This window comes from Podarcis cretensis (genome assembly GCF_951804945.1).
Source record: "Podarcis cretensis genome assembly, chromosome: 2".
NCBI classification, from domain to species: domain Eukaryota; kingdom Metazoa; phylum Chordata; class Lepidosauria; order Squamata; family Lacertidae; genus Podarcis; species Podarcis cretensis.
Genome location: NC_137171.1, coordinates 6,957,195 through 6,978,962, shown reverse-complemented (window position 1 = coordinate 6,978,962; position 21,768 = coordinate 6,957,195). Strand labels below are relative to the sequence as shown.

At 43.7% G+C, this 21,768-nt stretch overlaps 1 protein-coding gene across 2 annotated transcripts; it reads right to left on the bottom strand.

Annotated features, from left to right (window-relative positions):
• Window positions 1-975: 975 nt before the first annotated feature.
• LOC307210657 (keratin, type II cytoskeletal 6A-like) lies at window positions 976-18,432 on the bottom strand. 2 transcript variants are annotated; one of them, XM_079966723.1, is made up of 10 exons: window positions 17,757-18,432; window positions 12,451-12,665; window positions 10,729-10,789; window positions 10,128-10,223; window positions 8,674-8,838; window positions 6,320-6,445; window positions 4,581-4,801; window positions 2,446-2,480; window positions 2,239-2,349; window positions 976-2,208 (listed from the first exon to the last, which is right to left on the bottom strand). In XM_079966723.1, exons 1-10 carry the CDS (start codon window positions 18,306-18,308, stop codon window positions 2,000-2,002), a joined length of 1,791 nt encoding a protein of 596 aa, XP_079822849.1. In that variant the 5' UTR covers window positions 18,309-18,432; the 3' UTR covers window positions 976-1,999. The 2 variants fall into 2 exon arrangements, with proteins under 2 accessions (XP_079822849.1, XP_079822848.1); XM_079966722.1 differs by having other exon boundaries at window positions 976-2,349; window positions 17,757-18,431.
• Between the last annotated feature and the right edge of the window lie 3,336 nt (window positions 18,433-21,768).

Genomic DNA, 21,768 nt, shown 5'->3' with positions numbered 1-21,768 from the left:
CCATCAGGGTGGAACCTGGTAGTAAGGATATCCCACTGACACAAATCTAATGGGTCGTGATTTTGGTATATCCTGTGGCCCATCAGTCCCCCATGTGGGGCTTTGGGGAGAACCCAACCCCTATACCCTGTTACTGAGGTATCCTGAATTTGATCCTGGACCCAGGGGTCAGGCACCCCCCCCCAGGTCTTGACTAAGAATCCAACTCAATGCCTTTTTTGCCAAAAGTTGTGACAATTGCTATGAGGTAAGCAAAAACCCCAGGCAAGCATGATTTGTCTGCAGGCAAATTCCTTCCTAGCTCCGAATACGGCAGCTGAATAGTTCCAGAGTAAGGCATACAGATGAGCTGCCTGCTTATGTCCACACCGGAATACGGTAAGCAGTCCTTGCAGCAGAGGTATGTTTTGATTTTCAGATTTTGACTCAGCTTCTGAAATTCCTCCTTTACATAGGCATTACATCAGTGTATGAGGTGGGAATTAGCATTGACTGAGCTCCTATCTGGATTAGGATGCACCTGCTCCACCAATCTTTATCCCTGAATATTGCTTGCGTTCACTTTGTTCAGTGGGAATTTGGAGTCTAACAGAAGGTACCATGTGGGTTCCACCCTGGTTTTAGAGATGGGAGTATCTGTCCATTTTGATTTCTCTCACATGTCTCCCTCTCTCGCCACTGGAGCAGCATGAACACATGACAAGTACCTTGTACTTCACATAAGCCAGGCATGGCCAAACTTGGCCCTCCAGCTGTTTTGGGACTACAACTCCCATCATGCTTAGCTATCAGGACCAGTGGTCAGGGATGATGGGAACTGTAGTCCCAAAACAGGGGGAGGGCCAGGTTTGGCCATGCTTGACATAAGCGGTCTCCAGAGTAGTCTTCCTGGGCCTCATCTGTAAGCACATTTCTACCTGTTGCCTAGAGAGATACCAATGCTTTGAACTGTAAAAACAACAAGGAGTCTTGGTATACCATAAAAGCTAACAGATTTATTGCAGTATAAGCTTCCATAGACAAGAGCATACTTCATCAGACTTACGGAACGGCCAATGAAATTGTTGAATACGTGAATTGTAGCTTATTGTCAGCAATGTTTAACATTGGAAACACACACAGACTGTGTATTTTAAAATGGAATATACAACACAATTATTATTATTTTTAAAGGGAGCTTATGAAAGCACTTCTGTTGTTTTGCACCACCTTATTTATTCATTTCTCATTTCGCTTCCGGAGATTCCTTTTCTTTGCCATGAAATGGGCTTGGGGAGGAACCACTTAGGTGGGAAAAGAGAAATTCTGGGACAAGGCTATGGACCAGTTTGCTTCAGAAATATGCAACTGTAACGAAAAGGATGAGAGTGCTCTGGAAGAAGCACCCCATGGGTGGAGAAGATCAAGTATCAACAGAGAAAACTAGAGCGCAAGGAAAAAGCAACTGTCTACAACCTTATTGTGACTGAGCATTGGGCTGAAGACACCACACTATTGGAACAATCATGTCGCATGGTACAATTTCTCCTGTACTGTACCACTTCAACCCTTTGCCTGGGTGAGGAGAGCAAGCACATTTTTAACTGCTTCCCATTTATTACAAAGCCTCCCTGTCCACACAAAACTAGCATGCCAGCGAGAAAGCTGAACAAAAAACCCTCCTCCTTAACACTAATTTAGGAATTCATTTTCTTTCTTTCTTTTTTTAAAAAATATGCCTACATATTCAAGCCTGGGCTTCTCCGATCTACAGCCTGGTACAAAGCTACACCAGCTAACATTTCTCATCATGACTCAAAGAGTGGCATAAACAGAATAATTGAATATTTGGCACTTTCCTTGTTGCATTGTTGAAGGGGAAGTTATACAGGTGAAAATCACCAGTAGGTGTGTGTGTGTGTTATGGGCTTTGAGGGAGATGTACATAATTGGGGGAGAATCTTTGTTTTCTTGAAGCAAGGAATGGTGCGTACTTTTGGAGGGTGCGAGCAAGGAAACCTTAGCTGCTTATTCTCTTGCTTGAAGAGGAATGTACGATCTTCACACTCGAACTGCCTCCTCCATAGCCATATCCTCCACCGGTGAGGCTTCCGGAACCGCTTAAACTGCCTCCGGTACTAATTCTGCTGACTCTTCCTCCTCCAACACTGACATGGCCATGTCCACAGCTCCCGCCGCCTCCACCGCCAAGGCTCATCCCACTTCCTCCTCCGATGCCATATCCACTTCCTGCTGCACCTCCGACACCATATCCGCTTCCTCCTCCAAGGCCGTATCCGCTTCCGCCTCCAAGGCCATATCCTCCTCCTCCACCGCCGCCACTGATGGTGCTAGAACTGCTGACCACAGCTATGGGGTAGGAAAATCATATTAGAGATGTCCTTCTGTCCCTCAAGCAAAGAGCCTTGTTTCTTAATGGAGTCAGATGCTATGGCACATACTTACATACGTTAACAGGGGTTGAGAATTCTCCAGACATCCTAAAAAGATAAACACAACCTATTGAAGCAAAAGCAAATCATGCTAGACCAGCCTGGTAATTTCATTAGTTATAGGGATTGATTTAGCTCAGCCTTCCTCAACCTGTTGCCCTCCAGATATTTTGGACTACAATTCCCATCAGCCCCAGCCAGCATGGTCAATGTTCAGGGGTGCAGTCCAACCCACTCTTTAGTGCTCTACCAGAGCAAATGTCAAGTTGGGTTTTTCGCAGATGGACATTTGCTCCAATTCAGCTTCCAAGAGTGGGTTTTTATGGGGAAAGCTCCGGAGCAAAGGGGGGGGGGAGGGACTGGGACACAGAGCTTTAAATTGTGGGCTGTGCCACAATTTAAGAGTGGAGGAAAGATAAGTGTGGATAAGCCCTGAGATGAATAATGTAGCTTTGGGCAGAAGTCAAACTGCAGCAAACGGAAACAGTGCTGCATGTGACAAAAACAAGGTGGAACAGGAAACAGTGCCTCCTAATTTGGAGGGCCACTGCTTTCCCAGCCCTGCTCCAGTACTTGAATCTACCTACATTCATTCTATTTAGGGGGGGGTATATATAATTTATATATCTTGATTTTTTAAAATCTAAGCAGTGTACAGTGCCCGGGGGGTAGAGGGGTGCAGGGCACCTGGGTGCCGAATTCTGGGAGGCACCAGGCGCCTGCTGCTGAAGCTGCCTAAGATTATGTTATGTATTGAATTGAGCTGCTATGCATCAGCAGGGTCAGCGGTACCTCTAACACAAAGGATCTCGTGCCAGCGAGAACATGTTTATTTTCGCTAATTGTTGGCATTTTCATTGACTAACTACTTAGTATTTAGGGCTCTACTACACATGCGTTTCAGCACGGGATTTTAGTTTTCCATTTCTGCAAAAACGCGCCAGCTAAACTAAATTTGTGGGTGCTGGGCCGATCTTTGCACCCCGGGGGCACATATGCTAAAGACGGCCCTGGCAGTGTACACAAACCAATGCAAAATAAAAAAAATCTTTAAAAAGATTGTTAAAAAGCTCTTACAAAGAAACTCCCTTAAAAGAATCAAGTCTATTTGTCCTAAGAAAGTCTTTAAAAGAATCCTTCCAATAGTTTGTTCTGGGTATAAGCTTTTGTGTGTATACACACTTCTTCAGGTACTCTGAGACAGAAGTCACCAAACCCTTATATATAATAAGAAGGAGGGGAAGGATTGATGACTACAATTGGTCTGACAGGAAAAAGCAAGGGATTTTTAAAGAGCTAGTGACCAATAATAGCTTTAGCAAGCATCCCTTGCTTTTTCATGTAAGACCAATTACAGTAATCAACAGTCGTCAACAGGTTCACCACACCCATTAGCCAATCACCCATTCCCACAACCCTTCTAAGAAAAATCCTGAAATACAGTCATACCTCGGGTTACGAACGCTGCGGGTTGCGTGTTTTCGGGTTGCGGCCAAACCTGGAAGTACCGGAATGGGTTACTTCCGAGTTTTGGTGCTTGCGCATGCACAGAAGCGTAAAATTGACGTCACACACATGCACAGAAGTGCCAAATTGCATCACGCGTGTGCGCAGGCGCGGCGCTTCAGGCTGAGAACGCTGCAGGTTGCGAATGTGCCTCCCACACAGATCACATTTGCAATCTGAGGTATGACTATAAAAAAGGTTTTAAACAGACATTTAAAACAGGATACTGAGGGGAGTTCCAAAGCAAAGGCACTGCCACATTGATGGATTGACACCTGACAGCTGCAGAATGAACATTGCATGGTCCTTGAAAATTCAACAGATTTACATTCAACAGAGTACATTCCTCATTGAAGAAACTCCCCAAGGGCTACTAGGCAGTGGCTGCTCCATGAACTGGATACAGGGCAGGGGCGGAGCTCAGTGACAGAATATGCGCCTTATATGCCTATCCAATCCCTGTTTGCTCCAGGTACTGTTGGGGACGGACTCCATTCTGAAACCCTGGAGAGCTGCTGTCGGTCAGTGTAGGCAGTTCTGAGATAGGTGAACCAATAGCCCGTCTTAGTATAAATCAGCCTCCTATGTTCCACATTCTAAAAAGAACTAGGAGTCAGATATGTCTGATTTCCCAGTGCCTACCTGATCTCCTCTCCCTCCAGCAGTGTCTTGTATGTAGCAATTTCAACATCCAGGGACAGCTTCACATTCATCAGTTCCTGGTAGTCCCGCAGCAGACGAGCCAGCTCGTCCTTTGCCGTGTGCAGAGCAGTCTGCAGGTCAACCAGTTTTGTCCTGGCATCTTTGAGGGCCATTTCCCCACGCTGCTCACATTCTGCTATGGAAGATTGCAGGCCATTAATCTAAAAAAATAAATAAAAAAAAAATGGAGAAGTGCCTCCTTTGGTTATTAGTTATTAATCATGTGGGTTGGTTTCCTACATCTTTCCCCCAAAGGCTATTCTGAAGGAAAGGGGGAGTATCAAAGATGGCAATTGCCAAGGCAACTGTGCATCCGAAGATGTCTTAATCAAAGATTTTGTGGGCTCTGCCAACATCCATTTTACGATACAGGATCCAGTAAAATAAGTAGGTTTTGCTTTCCGCTTTCCATTGGTCTTTCCACTTTCTTCATCATCATGCAAGACTTCTCCTCTCACCACACTCAAAGCTGACCAATCTATTGGACGGGTAGTGTACATATCCTAATTCCTGAAAGCCCTGAAAGAAACACCCTGCCCTCATATTGCTGCTTTCATTTGTAATACTGTTGCTTGTTAAAAGTGAGAGGTGAAATTTTTGCTTTATGGGATAAGGGATGAGGAACAGGTTGGGACTAAAGAAGTACTCTGTATGTAGGAAGGAATGAGGCCAAAAAAATAAGCAAATGCAAAATGAAGACCAGCTTGGAACTTTCTTTCATTCTATTGGCTATTGCCAACTCTACCCACTGAGTCTATCTACAAAATCTTACTTTGACACTATAGTTGCTCACACATTCAAGAGTTGCTTTTGACATCTGATATTGCAACAGTCTTGCCATAACTGCTGTTGGTCACTTCTCATTAGAGATGTCAGATAATCCCAATGACAACAATGTTCTCTTATTTGTTTCATGTCTGGAATGGAAACTAATCCAGAGAATACGGTTGGCATTCACTGCTGTTGTTGCTTTCAATCCACGAACAATACAGAATTGATTGCATTCCCCCCACTATTTTCATTGCATTTCCTTTGCACTGAAATGAATGGGGTGGATGCTGTCATTGCATAATTTATGTAATATAAGCCACAGTGGACAGTGAGATGAATAATGTAGGTTTTGGCAGAAGATGAACTGCAGCAGAGTGGAAGCAGCACTGTATGCAACAAATGGTGTTCCATGGCTCTCCACTCCCTCCTGCCCCTGCTATTTCTTAAATCCACCTCCTTTCATAAGCCAAAGATGCACCCAAGCATCGATAATTGCATACGGTAAGCCCAGGTTAAATCCTGGGGGTGAGGAAGGTGTTAGGAGGGTTAGAATATATGAGAGCTGTCTGAAGGCCTGTTATTCAGGTCTGGACCTGGGAGTTGCATGGAAGGGACAATTGTATAGTGAGCTATATATAAGCTGCTTTAAGCTCCTAGGAGGAAGAACAGGATGTACAAGCATAAGACACAAATAGCAATGACAGGTCCTTGACAAACTGAGTAAACGCAATCCGAAGGAATTGTTTGGATATCTTGTGACTTGCTCAAAGCTTGTCCAGGATGGGCTGAGCTTGTTGTAGATTTAAACAGCATATTATAGGGGAAGGAACCTTGAGCCTCATGAAGCCCCTAGCTGCCTCAGTTGGTTGCCTACAGGCTATGTGGAGGGGGAAAAAGTTATGTCTTACAGCTTTCTGCACAATTTCAATTTCAGAGCGAAGTCTTTGGACAAGCCGGCTCATCTCTGCGATCTCATCTTTGGTGGATTTCAAGTCATCGCCGTGTTTGAAAGCTGTAGTTTGGAGTTCCTGGAACTGATATCCACAAAACAAAATAGCAATCATCATATACTCCATAAGCAACTCATGTCTTTCTCTGTAATTTTTGAAACTTCTAATAAATATCATTTAAAAAAAAACATAAGCAACTCATGTCAACAAGTTCTCCTAAGTACATGTCTGTAAATGGATATAGATAAAGGAGTTGGTGCTCAGTTAGATTTCAGTTGGTAGCATGTTGCATCGATTAGAAAGGACACATCATTGCAATTTTACAAAGAAAGGTACAATGGATGCATTTCTACACAGATGTTGGAAGCAGATAAAGTTCTGGATGGTATTAAACCAAGGATGTGGGACCTGCGGCCATCCAAATGTTGAACTACAACTTCCACCACCCCTCCCAATTTGTCATGCTGGCTGGAGCTGGAAACTGTTGGAGTCCAAAAACACCAGGAAGGCTATATGGACCATATCTTTGTACTAATGTGTAATGTGTGAATATTTTCTGCTTAAGTCAACAAAGATGAGCTGAACATAACACAGCACGATGGCCAATAACAATGGCACTAAACACTATATATAGACTAATACAAATGATCAGAAATTGTAACCAAAGTCTCTAAATCTTCTTCATCAGTGACTACAGTATCATATGAGCACTGATCCACAGCATATTTTATATTTATATTTGCTTACATGTAAGATTGGCTGGTTAAGAAATTGAACTGCATCCTTCTCATATTAATTCTTACAAATCTGGCTGATGAAGAATTGATCAAGATTGGCTGATGAAGCATGGAACGAAACAGATTGTTTATCTGGAAACTCTGTTCCGGCAATATTTGGTGACAGATTATGTATATATCAAACTTGTGAATTATTCTACCATGACTGGTGAAGAAGATTTAGAGACTTTCGTTGTCTATAAATAGTGTTTAGTGCCACTGTTATTAGCCATCGTGTTGTGTTATACAGTGGTACCTTGGGTTAAGTACTTAATTCGTTCCAGAGGTCCGTTTTTAACCTGAAACTGTTCTTAACCTGAAGCACCACTTTAGCTAATGGGGCCTCCTGCTGTCGCCGCGCCACCGGAGCACGATTTCTGTTCTCATCCTGAAGCAAAGTTCTTAACCTGAAGCACTATTTCTGGGTTAACAGAGTCTGTAACCAGAAGCGTATGTAACCTGAAGTATATGTAACCCGAGGTACCACTGTATTGTTCAGCTTGTCTATATAAGCCAGCAAAGAGGTACATGCATTTGTACATGGCAGGAAATCTTTGTGTCTTTGTGAATGGACTCATGTGGAAATACTTAATGGAAGGAATTCAGTGCAGCGCTAAGCTGATTGCTCCATTGAGACAAGCATTTCTGCTTGATGGAATGATCTCCCCCTGCATGCTGTTTTGGGGATCTCCTGACACCCCTAAACCAATTAGGGGAGCATGGGGAATGGGGAGAGTGAAAGCCCCATTGTGCTAGTGCAAGTCATTGCATGAGCTTCTGTTGGCATGCTTTGTTAGCTGAATCTCACCCAATGTGTGATGCAGGCAATCATAAACATTGCCTATTTTGTGATGCCTATGAATTGGTATTGTAGTTACTTCATTCCTACATTAACATCAGCTAGCTGGGGAGGGTGATGTTGAGGCAGGAAGAAACCATGGCTTTGGCCCAACATAAATAGTTCTGTCAACTATTATTAGAGTGATGTGAGGAGAGATACTCCACATCAGGCCATAAAAACTATTGCTCAAATTGCCGTGCTTCTCAGTTGCTATAACTGGATCATAGTTTAGCAATTTCGGAGCTCAAAAAAGAAAATAAGAATAGAGAGAATTTTCATAATGCAAAACATTTTATATCAGTTTGGATTTATTTTGTGTGACATACTATTCTTTTCATTTTCCTAAAGACTTAGCGCAACCACTTGAAAAGATGAGCATTGGCTAATGGGGGAAAAACTAGTGATTCCATAAGTCACTATGTGAAAAATAAAGTGCCAATTTAAAATTATAATTTTTTGAACTCATATTGTTCAAACTTTAATATCCATAAAATCTTACACGTTTCTGAAAAATAATTTAAGATTTTGATTGCCAACTATTGGCTGTCAAATATAAATTATTCTGAAATTTAGCATGGGGCACTAAGTTCAGCTTTGAATTCCAATGAACAATTTGGAACAGTTCAAAAATCTACTTTCAAATTCAGGAGGGCCTTTGAATTTCAGTTTGTGTCTGAGTTACACCAAAATTTTACCTTATTTTGGTACCAAGCCTCTGCCTCAGCTCTGCTCCTGTTGGCAATATCTTCATACTGAGCTCTCACTTCAGCAATGATGCTGTTCAGGTCCAGATCTCTGTTGTTGTCCATTTGTAGGATGACATTGGTGTCTTTAACCTGTGCCTGTACTTGGGTCAGTTCCTGTGGGAATTATTAAATAATTTTTATTATCAATTGAAAAACCTTTGTGCTATCTTGGCCTTTACATCTTGTGGTTTCTGGCACCAGCAGGTATTTATTCATTTGTCCAAGGTATTTTTAATCCTTCCTTTCCATTAAAAGGAACATTCAAGATAGCCTACAAACGGGACTGAAACTTGTGGTTGCTGAAAAGAAAGGGATTTTATTTATAGCCTTGCTGCAAACACCACTATCAGAGATACTGTAAGAGGTCCTTATGGGGGAAAGCAGAGACTGTACTTGAAGGTGCTGTTGCAAAAGGGGGGAACTCTTCCCTGACTCCTGGTGCTTGACAGCCTGGCCTTCATGTGCCTGTATGCACAGAGCACATAACAGCATAGCACATCCCCAGCAGCAGAGGAAGCCGCTCAGGAGCCTGGGGCGGCGTGCCCAGGGGTGAGCCACCCATAGGGCTGGGGCAAGGGCGGGGCACACTGCAGAGTCTGCCTGCCTCCTCCCCCTCAGCCACCCTACAGCTGGGGGGGGGGAGACAGCAGGCAGACCGTTTGGGCAGTGTGGAGCCTGTGTGCGCCCAAGCCACCGTGTCTCTCCCAGGAGAGACGCATGGCTCGGGTGCGCTACAGGCCCCATGGTGAGTGCCGCCCAGCCTTTTGTCACCCCCTTTCAGTGGTGACACCCAGGGCAAACCACACCCACCACACCCACCACACACCACACATGCCTGTACACATCCCTACCAAGGACCCTGGCACTCACCCTGCCATAATGACAGGAATTGGTTTAGCTGGTGTTAAAATTAATGACTGGCTTGAAGAGCGAAGTTCAGTTTAGGATGTTTGCTTGTTTTTAACAAACTGGAATAAAGTCAAGTCCTTGGGGAATAGGTTGGCAGGTGGATATGAATTTGTTGAAGTACAGGCGTACCTCGGAAGTTGAACGGAATCCGTTCCAGAAGTCCGTTCAACTTCTGAAAAGTTCGAAAACCAAGGCACGGCTTCCAATTGCGTCCCGATTGTGCAGGCACACCAGAAACAATAGTGGAAGCTGCACCGGACGTTCAGCTTCCAAAAACACATTCGAAAACCAGAACACTCACTTCTGGTTTTCAATCATTCAGGAGCCGGAACATTCGACTCCCAAGGTGTTTGGGGGCCGAGGCATGAGTGTTCTTTAGTCTGTCCAAGGGATCTGTTATTTGTGGGGCTGTAGTTATTTGTCACATTTTGGATGATGCAGTTGGTTTAGGAATACATTCCCGTACAGTTAGAAAAGGAGATAAAAATATTTACCGCATCGAAGAGCGCTCTTAAGAACTGGATGTGCTGAGTCAAGGAGTCAGCCTTGGATCCCAGATCTATCTTGTGCATGTAGGAGCCATCCACATCCTTAGGGGTGAACATAAAATCACTGTTAGCATAAGCCAAGCATAGCGTGTCTGCAATAAGGTCCAATATTAGGGGCAAACTCCAAAACATATTGGTGTGATACAGCCTGGAACAAAGTGAAGTAGAATTCCCTGATGTGAATCTGTTGATTAAGAACTAACCTCAACAGCTAGGCTTCTGTTTTGTCAAAAGTCTTCCTCAAAATTGAATTTAACAATCAAAATCCACCCAAAGCTGAACTTTAGATGATTTTGAACATTAACTGAAAAGTAAGTGAGTGATCTTTCACGCCAGTTCTGACCATTGTCTGCTTCACCAGTCAAATGGCACAAACCATGGTTTAGGTCTGGGTTTTGCACATGTGGAACTACAAAATGCAAAAGTGCTGACTTTAGTCATTATTCTTGCACTACACGAATACAGATATTTAGGATCAGGGTGTATAAGAAATAGGAAATAAGAGTGGTCTGCCATTCTGGTTTTAAACTTTCCTAATGCCACTTACCTTTTTGAGCACCACAAAGTCATTTTCACAAGCTGTACGTTTATTAATTTCATCTTCATATCTGTTAAAAAGGGGAGAATAATTATTGTCACCATGATAATTTAAGTGCATAAAATACAAACCTTACAGGCATAGAATCATAGAATTATACAGTTGAAAGGGACTCTGAGGATCATCTAGTACAACTTCCTGCAATGCAGTGTCCCGTATGGGACTGAACCTGCAACCTTGGTGTTATCAGCACTACGCTCTAACCAACTGAGTTATCCAGTAGTATATATCTTCATAACAACATTGTGAGGCAGATGAAGCTATGAGACAGTGATTTACTCAAAGTGTTACAGGAAGCCCAATGTTTTGGAAGACTGCTTTATCCCAAGAGAATATGCTTTGCGTGGACAGGTAGAGTCCCCTAACCCCAGCGACCCCCAAGCGGAATAATGACTCAAGACAACGTGCTATGGGATTAAAATTGGCCACAACTTTATTAAATTTCAGATGTAGGGAGGCCTTGGCTCAGGCATTGGGCATTTATCCTTCCCAGTCCCCAGCTGGGGATCTAGGAGACATCAGGGTTGTCCAGAATGTGTGGGGATTGGGCTGGCTCTGGAGAAAATATGTTCAAGCAGAAAGCCCGCCCCCCATTTTGCCGCCATCGCAGGGGAGAGCAATGACAACCACTTGGCGTATGGCCAATGCCTCCCCTCAAGACCCCTTTAACAGGGAACCCTGGGATCACCGCCGCAAGGGGGGCGTGGGTCACCGCTTCACACACACACACACACACACCATTTAGGAAGATAGACTAAAGGATTCTGCCCAAGGCCTCAAACCGCCAAAGTTGTGACATTTTGCTACGGGAAAGGCAAAACCTGCCAATGCAGGAAAATTCCTTTCCGGCCCTTCAACAGCAACCATGACATAGCAGCGCCCGTGTACCTGTGGAGAAGAGGTTAACTTGCAAAAGAAGGCTTAACTGAGGGAGGGCAGGGTGGGAGAAGCTCTGGAGCCAACTGACCCTCCGCAGGTAAGATTGACCTTCTGTTGTGTGGGCAGGGTGGTCCCCCCTCCTGGCCAATCCCCTGGCAACGCCTCCCCAGGTGGGATTGGGTGATTGGCTGAGGTAGGCAGAGACCTCCAGGTATCCAGCCTGGGGAGGGTGAAGCCAGCCCGTACAACTGGGAGCCACACTGGGATCTGGGGAGCTGTGTGCGACCACGCAAAAGGCACCCCATTTGATGTGGGGAGTGGTCATTCTGTTGGATCACAGCCATCTCACACCCTCCAATTTCCTGCTGATCAAAATCAAGACACTCACTTTTTGGTCCAAAATTCCTGCACTGGGCCAAAAGCAGGACATGCCAGGATCCAGTCAGAAACAAGGATGGTTTCTGTAATTCTGGGATGTCCTGCTCAAATTGGGATGGTTGAGGAGTATGCTATCCTTGTGGGAAATTAACTGATGATGACTGGAAGTGACCTCCCAAAAATCCAAAAATCCAGAGGTGGGAAATACTTTTCAGCTTGAGGGCCATAGAGAACCTTCCAGAGGCAAAAAAAGTGGGCAGAACAATGGATGTCACTCTTACTTTTGTAAAGTAGGCTCGATTTCAGTCCAGCTAAAGTCACACACTCACACACACAACACACACATCTATTTGTCCTCCAAGCAGGCAAGCAAGAGGCATTGTCACCCTCACTGCTATCTTTTCTGCCACATACTTGTTCTTGAAATCTTCTACAAGCTCCTGTGTGTTCTTCAGTTCGATGTCCAGGTGGTTTTTATCGTTGACTAGGTGGTCAAGCTGCCTTCGGAGAGTGTCAATGTAAGCCTCATAAAGCGGCTCAAGATTGTCCCTCAGAGCTGGGCTGCCCTGCTGGTAGAGCAAGTCCCATTTGGTCTCCAGCACTTTGTTCTGTTGCTCAAGGAATCGCACCTGAAACACAACAAGGGAAGGGCAGAGATGAGACTAGAGGTTATCGTTCCCAGGATTCCTTGAGGAAAACCACGTACTTTAAAGGCGTGGTGTGAATGTGGTCAGAGTCAATTCACAGAGTTTTCATCATGTAAAAAGAAGATGGTGAGTCTCTGGCCCTGTACTAAATACCTGCCATGCACATTCTAAGGTATTACACTCCTCTTGTAGGACTATACCACCACAGGTATACCTGTCTCACAATATATTAGTACCAGGGGAGGCATAGCTTCCTTCAACCTTTCGTGTATCCCTTCAGTGCATTTTAAAAGCCAATTAAAACTGAAATGAAATCATGCATGAATTTATAACTCAGCAATATTTGAAATATTACGTTCTAAAAGGCGGAACTGTGACTTTTTAAAATGGTGACTTTCAAAATTTTATTGTAAATGGCAATTAAGACCTTAAGTATATTTGCTGCAGCAACAAAAACAACAAAACCACCCAGTCCAGAGGGGCCTTTAGTGAAGATATGCTCAATACATTTGGGGAAGTGAAAAAACAGAAATGTTTTTTGAACTAGTAAGGACTCTTTGTTATAAAATGAAAGCTACTTTGTATATTTTGGGTGTGAGCATGATCCGTTCTTGATCACGGATCCCCTAAAGTGAGAGTGAAAATGTAGGAAAGGGGGAATTGGGTGGTGCTGATAAATGATTTTCAGTTAAAACGTATTTTTTATTATTAAGATATAAATCAAGCACAGAAACCCATTTCCTAACAGTAATTCAAACTCTAAAATTATTCCAGAATACAGGCTTTTAAACCATGGGAACTGAATGCACACTGGAACTCTGCCAAGGAGTCTCTGGGTGGCCTTGGGCAAACTATCTATCTCACAGTTTCAGCTCCTTAATCTGTACAACAAGAGACATAGTTGTACAAGAGCCTAAAGGGATGTTGGTAGAATTAATGGGATAATGATTTTTGAAGCTTGGTGCAAGTCTAGCACAGTTGCAAGACTATTCCCAACATGGGACTCTGAAACCCTTGCTTGCTCACTTGGATGAAGATGATCCTTTCCCCATTAGTAGAGCGCAGAGCCCTGTACATCTTTGCAGGGGGAGGGAAGTAATTCTGACATAAAGGTAAAGGTAAAGGGACCCCTGACCATTAGGTCCAGTCATGACTGACTCTGGGGTTGCGGCGCTCACCTCGCTTTATTGGCCGAGGGAGCTGGCGTACAGCTTCCAGGTCATGTGGCCAGCATGACTAAGCCACTTCTCGCGAACCAGAGCAGCGCATGGAAACACCGTTTACCTTCCTGCCTATCTACTTGCACTTTGATGTGCTTTTGAACTGCTAGGTGGGCAGGAGCTGGGACCGAGCAACAGGAGCTCACCCCGTCGCGGAGATTCGAACCGCCAACCTTCTGATCAGCAAGTCCTAAGCTCTGTGATTTAACCCACAGTGCCACCTGCGTCCCCTAATTCTGACATAAGCAGTAGGAAAACTTTGCTCATAAGAAGTAGAGGTACAGAGAAAGTGCTGAAAAGTGTGAAATTATATTGAGAGTGTTTTTAGGTTTTAGGTTCTGCACAGGAGCAGACTGCATGAAAGTTCTGACTGTTTGCTGTTCTTTGACAATAATGCTATGTCTAAAATAAGGCCTTTCCATCTCCCTTTTTTTGGGTAGGGGGTGAGGAGATACCTGAATTCCAGGGATAACATGGATTCAGATTAACATTAAACACTAGGAGCCTGCACCCCAATCCCAAAGCTGCTATCCAAGTTAACATCTGATTCCACAACAGGCCATAATTGGTACGGACTGCATGCAGGCTTCTGACACCATATCATCTCACAGGGGAGCAACAAGAACCTGGATGAAATCATATGGATGAAACCACGATGGCATAAATCAGGCCTATGCGTAACTATGCGTGAAGCACATCCTGTGTTCCTTGAGGGTGTAAAGTGTGCACATCGTATTTAATGTGAGAAGACAGGACCAGAATATCCTCCCAATATTTTTTGGGGGGAAACCAATAAGGGAAATGACACCCCTCCCCACAAGCTACATATTCCTCTTCTGATAGGGCAAGGAAGCATAAGACAGTCATCACTTGATCTCCATTTCCCCCTTCAGCACAAGAATGCACACAGCCCCTGATTCCATATCTGATCTATCCCACCTATGGCAGCCACAACAGAACAACAGTGACATACAAGAAGTAGCTTGAACTGGGCTTGTATAAATTCAATACTTATATATGTACACGTGTCCCTATTTTTTCAAAAGGAGCACTTTCCTGATGAAACATCTGTGTTCAACATCTGTGAAAATTTTCTGCCTAATATTTCAATAGGGATGGGCCAATCTGTAAATTTCAGCTTCTGTTAATTTCTCCTTTTTACTCGTCCTTCACATTTCCATATCAGTTTGCAATTATAAAAAAAATCCTAGTAAAAAGTCATCATCATTTAGTGTGAATATACATTTTGTGTGCAATTTGCCTAATAGAGACATTTTTGCAAATATAATGTATTTCTGTATGTTTACTAACAGCTGCATGTACATGCAGACTTTAACATATGCACTTTGTACACATTATTGGCTGGAGAACTATATTCCAAATCACAAAGGATGTGTTTCTGTTCACATCTTGATTCAGAAAGTGCAAACTGAATTGAATTCCCCACCTATTCCTACATTTTGAAAACACTATTTGTATTTTGCTAATCAGTTGTTAAATTCAGTGCTTGGGCTATCACATGTGGCTGCAGTACATTTTTATAGTCCCTTCTTCATCAAAATGTACAGTGGTACCTCAGGTTCAGTACTTAATTCGTTCCGCAGGTGTGTTCTTAACCTGAAACTGTTCTTAACCTGAAGCACCACTTTAGCTAATGGGGCCTCCTGCTGCTGACGCGCTGCTGGAGCACAATTTCTGTTCTCATCCTGAAGCAAAGCTATTAACCCGAGGTACTATTTCTGGGTTAGCGGAGTCTGTAACCTGAAGCGTATGTAACCTGAAGCGTATGTAACCCAAGGTACCACTGTATAGCTAAAAGGTCTAATTACAGCAGAACCCTATGCCTGCCTGCTGAGAAGTCCCAGTGGGACTTGCTCTTAGGGAAATGAGAACAGGACTGCCGCCTTAAATTTTGGGGAGAGAGTGGGGTTATTCAGTAGCTTTGAATTAAATTATTATGATTATAGCATTCCAGTACAGCTATAGATAGTGCCCTACTCAGTTGCGCAATCTTCCACTCTCTTTTTCCATTTGCATTTTAAAAGGGGAAAACAATGACGTTCTCCTGGCAAACTGTAGATGTGCAGCATTTGATAACTTTGTCAAGGTTTTGGTAAGCAATGAGCTTCCCAAAGGGGAATGTTTTGAATGAGTTTTTGGCATGAAATTGACAAGGTAAATGTCAGAGACAATTTTAACTGAGGCGAGCCATTAATTCTCCTTTAAAATTGCTGGAATTTGTCCATCTAGAAGATTATTAACACATCTTAAAGGCTACACTGAAGAGCTATGAAAATGATCATGCTGAACATGGAGGAATTTAGTGAGTCTTCAGCTACATTGTGACTTCAGAAGTATCATGTGACACTAGCCTTCCCCACCCCAGTACTGGATCCACAGTTCTTTGTATCTTTGCCATTGGGTTTAATTCTTCCTTTTCTTTTTTCTTTTCAAAATTTGTGTACTGCCCGCCATCCGTAAATCTTAGGGCTATTCACAACATAAAATTTACCCTTGACATTACTGCTGTAAAACTAATCAAAGATTTAAGATTTATGTGTATTATTGTTGTTGTCATGATGATGTAACTCTCTCAAAGACAAATTTCAAACACAGAATCTGTAGCATTTCCAAATTCAAAAAGGTAAGTTCTGGAATCTTGCCAACTGTTGACTTCATGAAATTTCATTTCCATTCCATTTGTAATAGATGTATGTTTAAAAGTAGTTTGGTCCTCAAAATCACCTTGCATGTGGAAAGTTTGAACCTCAGGGGGAAAACCAATAAAATGGATGCAATGAGTTCTGTGTACATTCCAGCCATTCTCTGCTCTTGTAAAAAATCTACTGTGTATCCAGCAGGGCTATATTTATTCAGATGCATCTCAATTTTAGGAACACAAGATCATCTTTTGAGATGCAGCAATGAAATACCGGTATTTGTCCCAAATGACTTTCTCTGCAGATTAATGTCTTTTGAGGAATCAAAATGGTTTGTACCTCATGGATGCTTATAAGTCAATATAATTGACATTGCTGGTCCTACATTTGCTTGCAAGGCTACCTAGAACACTAGAATAGCATTATCCCTATTGAATTTCTCAGTCAGAGATCTTTCCTAGCCCATGTGATAGAAATGCTGTGGATAGAATTTAGGTCCTTGCACATAAACTCTGTTAATGGGAGCTCTAATCATTCCATGTTATGCTAATATTAAATGTCCTAAACATGTAAGCATCCACAAAACATAGAACCAGCCTTTTATGCATATGGGATCAACAGTATGGTATGGTCCACAAGCTTCATGGCTCATAAACATCTAAATTGCCCAGATGGCATGATGTATGGAATCTTTAGAAGCTTACAAATCTCAATGGTTTATTTTTTTACACAGGTATAACTAGATAAAATCCCAGAGTTATAAGGAACCAACTACTGATCTCATCCTCAGAAATTAGCTCCTTCTCATATCTGTAGCATCCTTGACAGCTCTTGTCTAGGCTTTGAACAACAATGATATTCTACAATCCCCTTAAAGAAGCTAATTCCATTGCTGAACTATGCTTGCATAGTTTCCTAGTGTTTAACCTACATCCATAGATTAAAATTATTTGCCCTTGCCCTAGAATTATAAGCAATTGAAAACCAACATTTTATTGCTTCAGGCCTAGTGATGCTGTCTCTCCTTAGACTGTTTTGTGTTCGCCAAGATACCCATACATGAAATAGCATCATTCTAACCACTTGTATTCCGAGAAAAAGTTACTTCATTTCCTTTTTTAGAATATCAACAGGTCATTTTTGTCTTCCTTTCACCCCTTTTGCAATACAACTTCCTCCCTGTTCCATCTTACCTTATCGATGAAAGAGGCAAATTTGTTGTTGAGGGTCTTGATCTGTTCCCTCTCTTGCACCCGGACCCTCTGGATGTCGGGATCAACCTCCATGTGCAGAGGAGCCAATAGGCTCTTGTTTACAATGACATTGTGGATTCGTCCCGGGGCTGGACAGGGAGCAGGGCCTGCAAGGGCATATCCACCACCACCACCAAAGCCTCCAACATGACTGCCCATGCCAAGACCACCACCAAAGCCTACCCCACCACCATAACCTCCATAACCGGTGCTAAAACTGCTGAATCCTAGACCGCCCCCAACACTTCGTGCGCCAAAGCCTCCTCCAAAGTGAGCACCACCACCACCACCAGAAACTAGGCCCGTGGATATCCGCCTGCTTCCATTTAGGTTGTAGAGACTTCTGCTGCCAAAACCACCGCTGAAGGCTCCCACTCCTCCAACAGGAACAACAGAGGTTGAGCCGCTGCCCATTCGAAAGCCACTGCCAGAAACAGAATATCCCCTTCTTCCACCCATTGAGAGCGATCTGGAAGTGAATTGCCGGCTCATTGTGGCTCCTTGGGAGGATGGCAAAAGGTAAGATGGCAAAAGTTGCGAAGCAGGGAGAGACGAGCAGAGACTGGAGGAGACCGAGAGCCCCCTGTGATGTGGGAGTGGGATATTTCTCCTTATATGTGTTTGGAGAGCTGGGCTTGGTTGCCTGGGAATAGGAAGATTAAGGCAAAATATTCATCAAGGGCTTGGCTTGCCTTCAAGCAATGAGTTCTCCACTAACGGCTCAACACCAAATGCAACACACCTATTAGATAGCTTTTAATTTGTCGAAATTGCTTGTCATGCAATACTTGCTCATTAGCATCTCTTTCATGTTAACCGCTACCATGTTTGCCTCCTGCAAACGGCTTTAAGCTATGGGACACAAAGGTGAGATAACGCAATGTAGGATGATGCTAACCAAGAGATATATTCTCTACCCATTAATGGTTTTGCGTAGAGAGATCTAAGTATGCGTCGGGATGAACAATGTTCTGCAGAAGCCATAATTTGCACACCTTTAGGGTGATATCCTTTAGAGAATGTGAGACATGGAAAAGGGAAACTGACGTTTTGTGTGCAATAAAATACAGAAGTCGTTCAGTGAGGAGGAGAGGAGGAATTGCTAGCTGCAGTGTCTCTACTCACTTCCATTCCTCATGAGCCCATGGTGATGTGAGAAGAAACTAGCAAAGATAAAGCCATTGGGTAACAACATATTTTACTTCATGCTAGAGCATCACTGATAAGCAAGGTCTGTTGTTGTTTAGTCGTGTCCAACTCTTCGTGACCCCATGGACCAGAGCATGCCAGGCACTCCTGTCTTCCACTGCCTCCCGCAGTTGGGTCAGGCTCATGTTTGTAGCTTCGCAAACACTGTCCAACCATCTTGTCCTCTGTCGTCCCCTTCTCCTTGTGCCCTCCATCTTTCCCAACATCAGGGTCTTTTCCAGGGAGTCTTCTCTTCTCATGAGGTGGCCAAAGTATTGGAGCCTCAGCTTCACGATCTGTCCTTCCAGTGAGCACTCAGTGCTGATTTCCTTAAGAATGGATACGTTTGATGCAAGGTCTAGCTACCCACAATTGTTGCTTTTCATTTGTTTGCTTGTTAGCTGGACTAAGCAGATCTATGTGTACCACACAGAGACTAGAGATGGGGGAAGAAATTTGATTCACTTCACATACAAAGTTGCCTAACACACACTTTCCAAGACTTTCATGGGTATTCCATTTCAAATTTACATGCGGCGAGAACTTCAATGGGTTGTATCCAAAGCAGCACAAATTCACTGACGCATCGATGCAAGGATTCCTGCATGTACAATGGGACTTACCTACTCTCTTCTCCCTGAACATCTCCTAAATCTGTACCAGGGGTGCCCTAAACCCTACATAGCAGATTCGAGCAGAATGCATTGGAGGGGGGAAGCGGCAGGAGTCCCACTTCACAAGCAGAAATCTTTGCACTCCTGGGATGCATTGGTTGGATTCCACCCAGTCAATTTTTAATTGGATTTTTATATGTCTTATGTTTATTGGTTCCTTCTTTTGCATCCTTCATTTCAGCATATTCATTTAAACATTCAAAATAGTAAAATAGTGATAAGAGCTACAACCAATAAGAGTACAAGAAGATGAAAATCACGTTATGTTCAATAAGTCGTAAATCAATTTCAGCTGAGAAATACCATTATGCAACCTGCAAATATCAGGAAAATATTGATTAAGGGCTGTACAGTTATACCTCAGGTTGCAATCGCTGCAGGTTGCACATTTTCAGGTTACGGATGTGCCAAACCCGGAAGTACTGGAACGGGTTGCTTCTGGGTTTTGGCGCTCGCGCATGCGCAGAAGCACTAAATCGTGCTTAGCGCATGTGCAGAAGCGCCGAATCATGTCACGTGTGTGCGCAGACGCAGTGCTGCGGGTTGCGAACACTGCGGGTTGCAAACATGCCTCCCGCATGGATCACATTTGTAACCTGAGGTTCCAGAGTAAACAGCATTTATGTGCTGCTTTTGCAACATACCTCCATTTGTGCAATGGAACTTGTCTTTCTTCTCATCTTCACTGCTGCCCACAACTTTAAAATGCCCTCCACAGGGCTTGGGGTCTCCCATAGAAGATTTGGGAGTCACACAGGGACAAAAGATGAAGGGGAAGTTTCATTATACAAGTGGAACTTCACTCATGCAGCATGGTAAGGTAAAGGTAAAGGTAAAGGTACCCCTGCCCGTACGGGCCAGTCTTGACAGACTCTGGGGTTGTGCGCCCATCTCACTTAAGAGGCCAGGGGCCAGCGCTGTCCGGAGACACTTCCGGGTCACGTGGCCAGCGTGACATCGCTGCTCTGGCGAGCCAGAGCCGCACACGGAAACGCCGTTTACCTTCCCGCTGGTAAGCGGTCCCTATTTATCTACTTGCACCCGGAGGTGCTTTCGAACTGCTAGGTTGGCAGGCGCTGGGACCGAGCAGCGGGAGCGCACCCCGCCGCAGGGATTCGAACCGCCGACCTTTCGATCGGCAAGTCCTAGGCGCTGAGGCTTTAACCCACAGCGCCACCTGCGTCCCTATGGCAGCATGGTACACAACCCCTAATGATTTTGTTTTAGAATTTGAGAACAGCCTAGATCAGAATCGGCTACCTCCACAGCAAAGCAAATGCACTAACACCAGTCTACACCCTTGACAAGAAGCAAATTATGTCCTTGAATACATGTCATAAGTAATCACTTTGTTTCTGTCTTTATACAAATGGTTTTTTGCCTTCTTTTGAACACAATGCTTAGTCGGTTGGCCTGCCAGGGTTTACACTGTGGCATAAATAGACTGCATCCCTTAAGGGTGGTGCCCAAAAATCAATGATGGGAGCGGGGGGGGGGGGGATTGATGTGTCTTAGGGCTATGTTTTGAGTCACACTTATCTGCTCACACTCGGAACTATTTTTGCAGGTAATAGCTTGCGGTTTGATTGCACTCACACTCAGAAATAAAATAACTTGACTTTGGGTAAAGTAAAGCCACAACTTTAATAACTTTGCAGCAAATGAGATCTGCAATGGAACAAACTATGAATGTGTTTGCTAAGGATAGAAGCTGCCACAACCACCTCCTACTGACTAAAGGTGGATGAGCCTGTCCCAACCCTGAGGCCAGACCCTCCAAATGTCCCTATTTTCCAGGGACATCCCTGATTTAGAGAAGCCGTCCTGGTTTCTGATTTGATCCTGAAATGTCCTACTTTTCCTTAGGACATCCTTTTTTTTCATTAGAGAAATGTTGGAGGGTTTGGAGTTATCTGACCCCCGAGCAGTCTAAAGGCAATCCTGTATAGGAAAGTTTTTAAAAAAATGTTTAATGTTTTATTATGTTTTTATACATGTTGGAAGATGCCCAGAGCGCTGGGGCAACCCAGTAAGACGTGTGGGGTCTAAATAGTAAAATCACCATTGTAGAATGGGACGTCCCTATTTTC

Bases quoted from the DNA above. Each gene is read 5' to 3' on its own strand.
- LOC307210657 (XM_079966722.1), bottom strand. From the start codon at position 18,308: ATGAGCCGGCAATTCACTTCCAGATCGCTCTCAATGGGTGGAAGAAGG. The intron at 12,666-17,756 runs GTAAGATGGAAC...GTTGTGTTTCAG, and splicing joins TTGCCTCTTTCATCGATAAG to GTGCGATTCCTTGAGCAACA. The intron at 2,481-4,580 runs GTAGGCACTGGG...TTATCTTTTTAG, and splicing joins CTGGAGGGAGAGGAGATCAG to GATGTCTGGAGAATTCTCAA.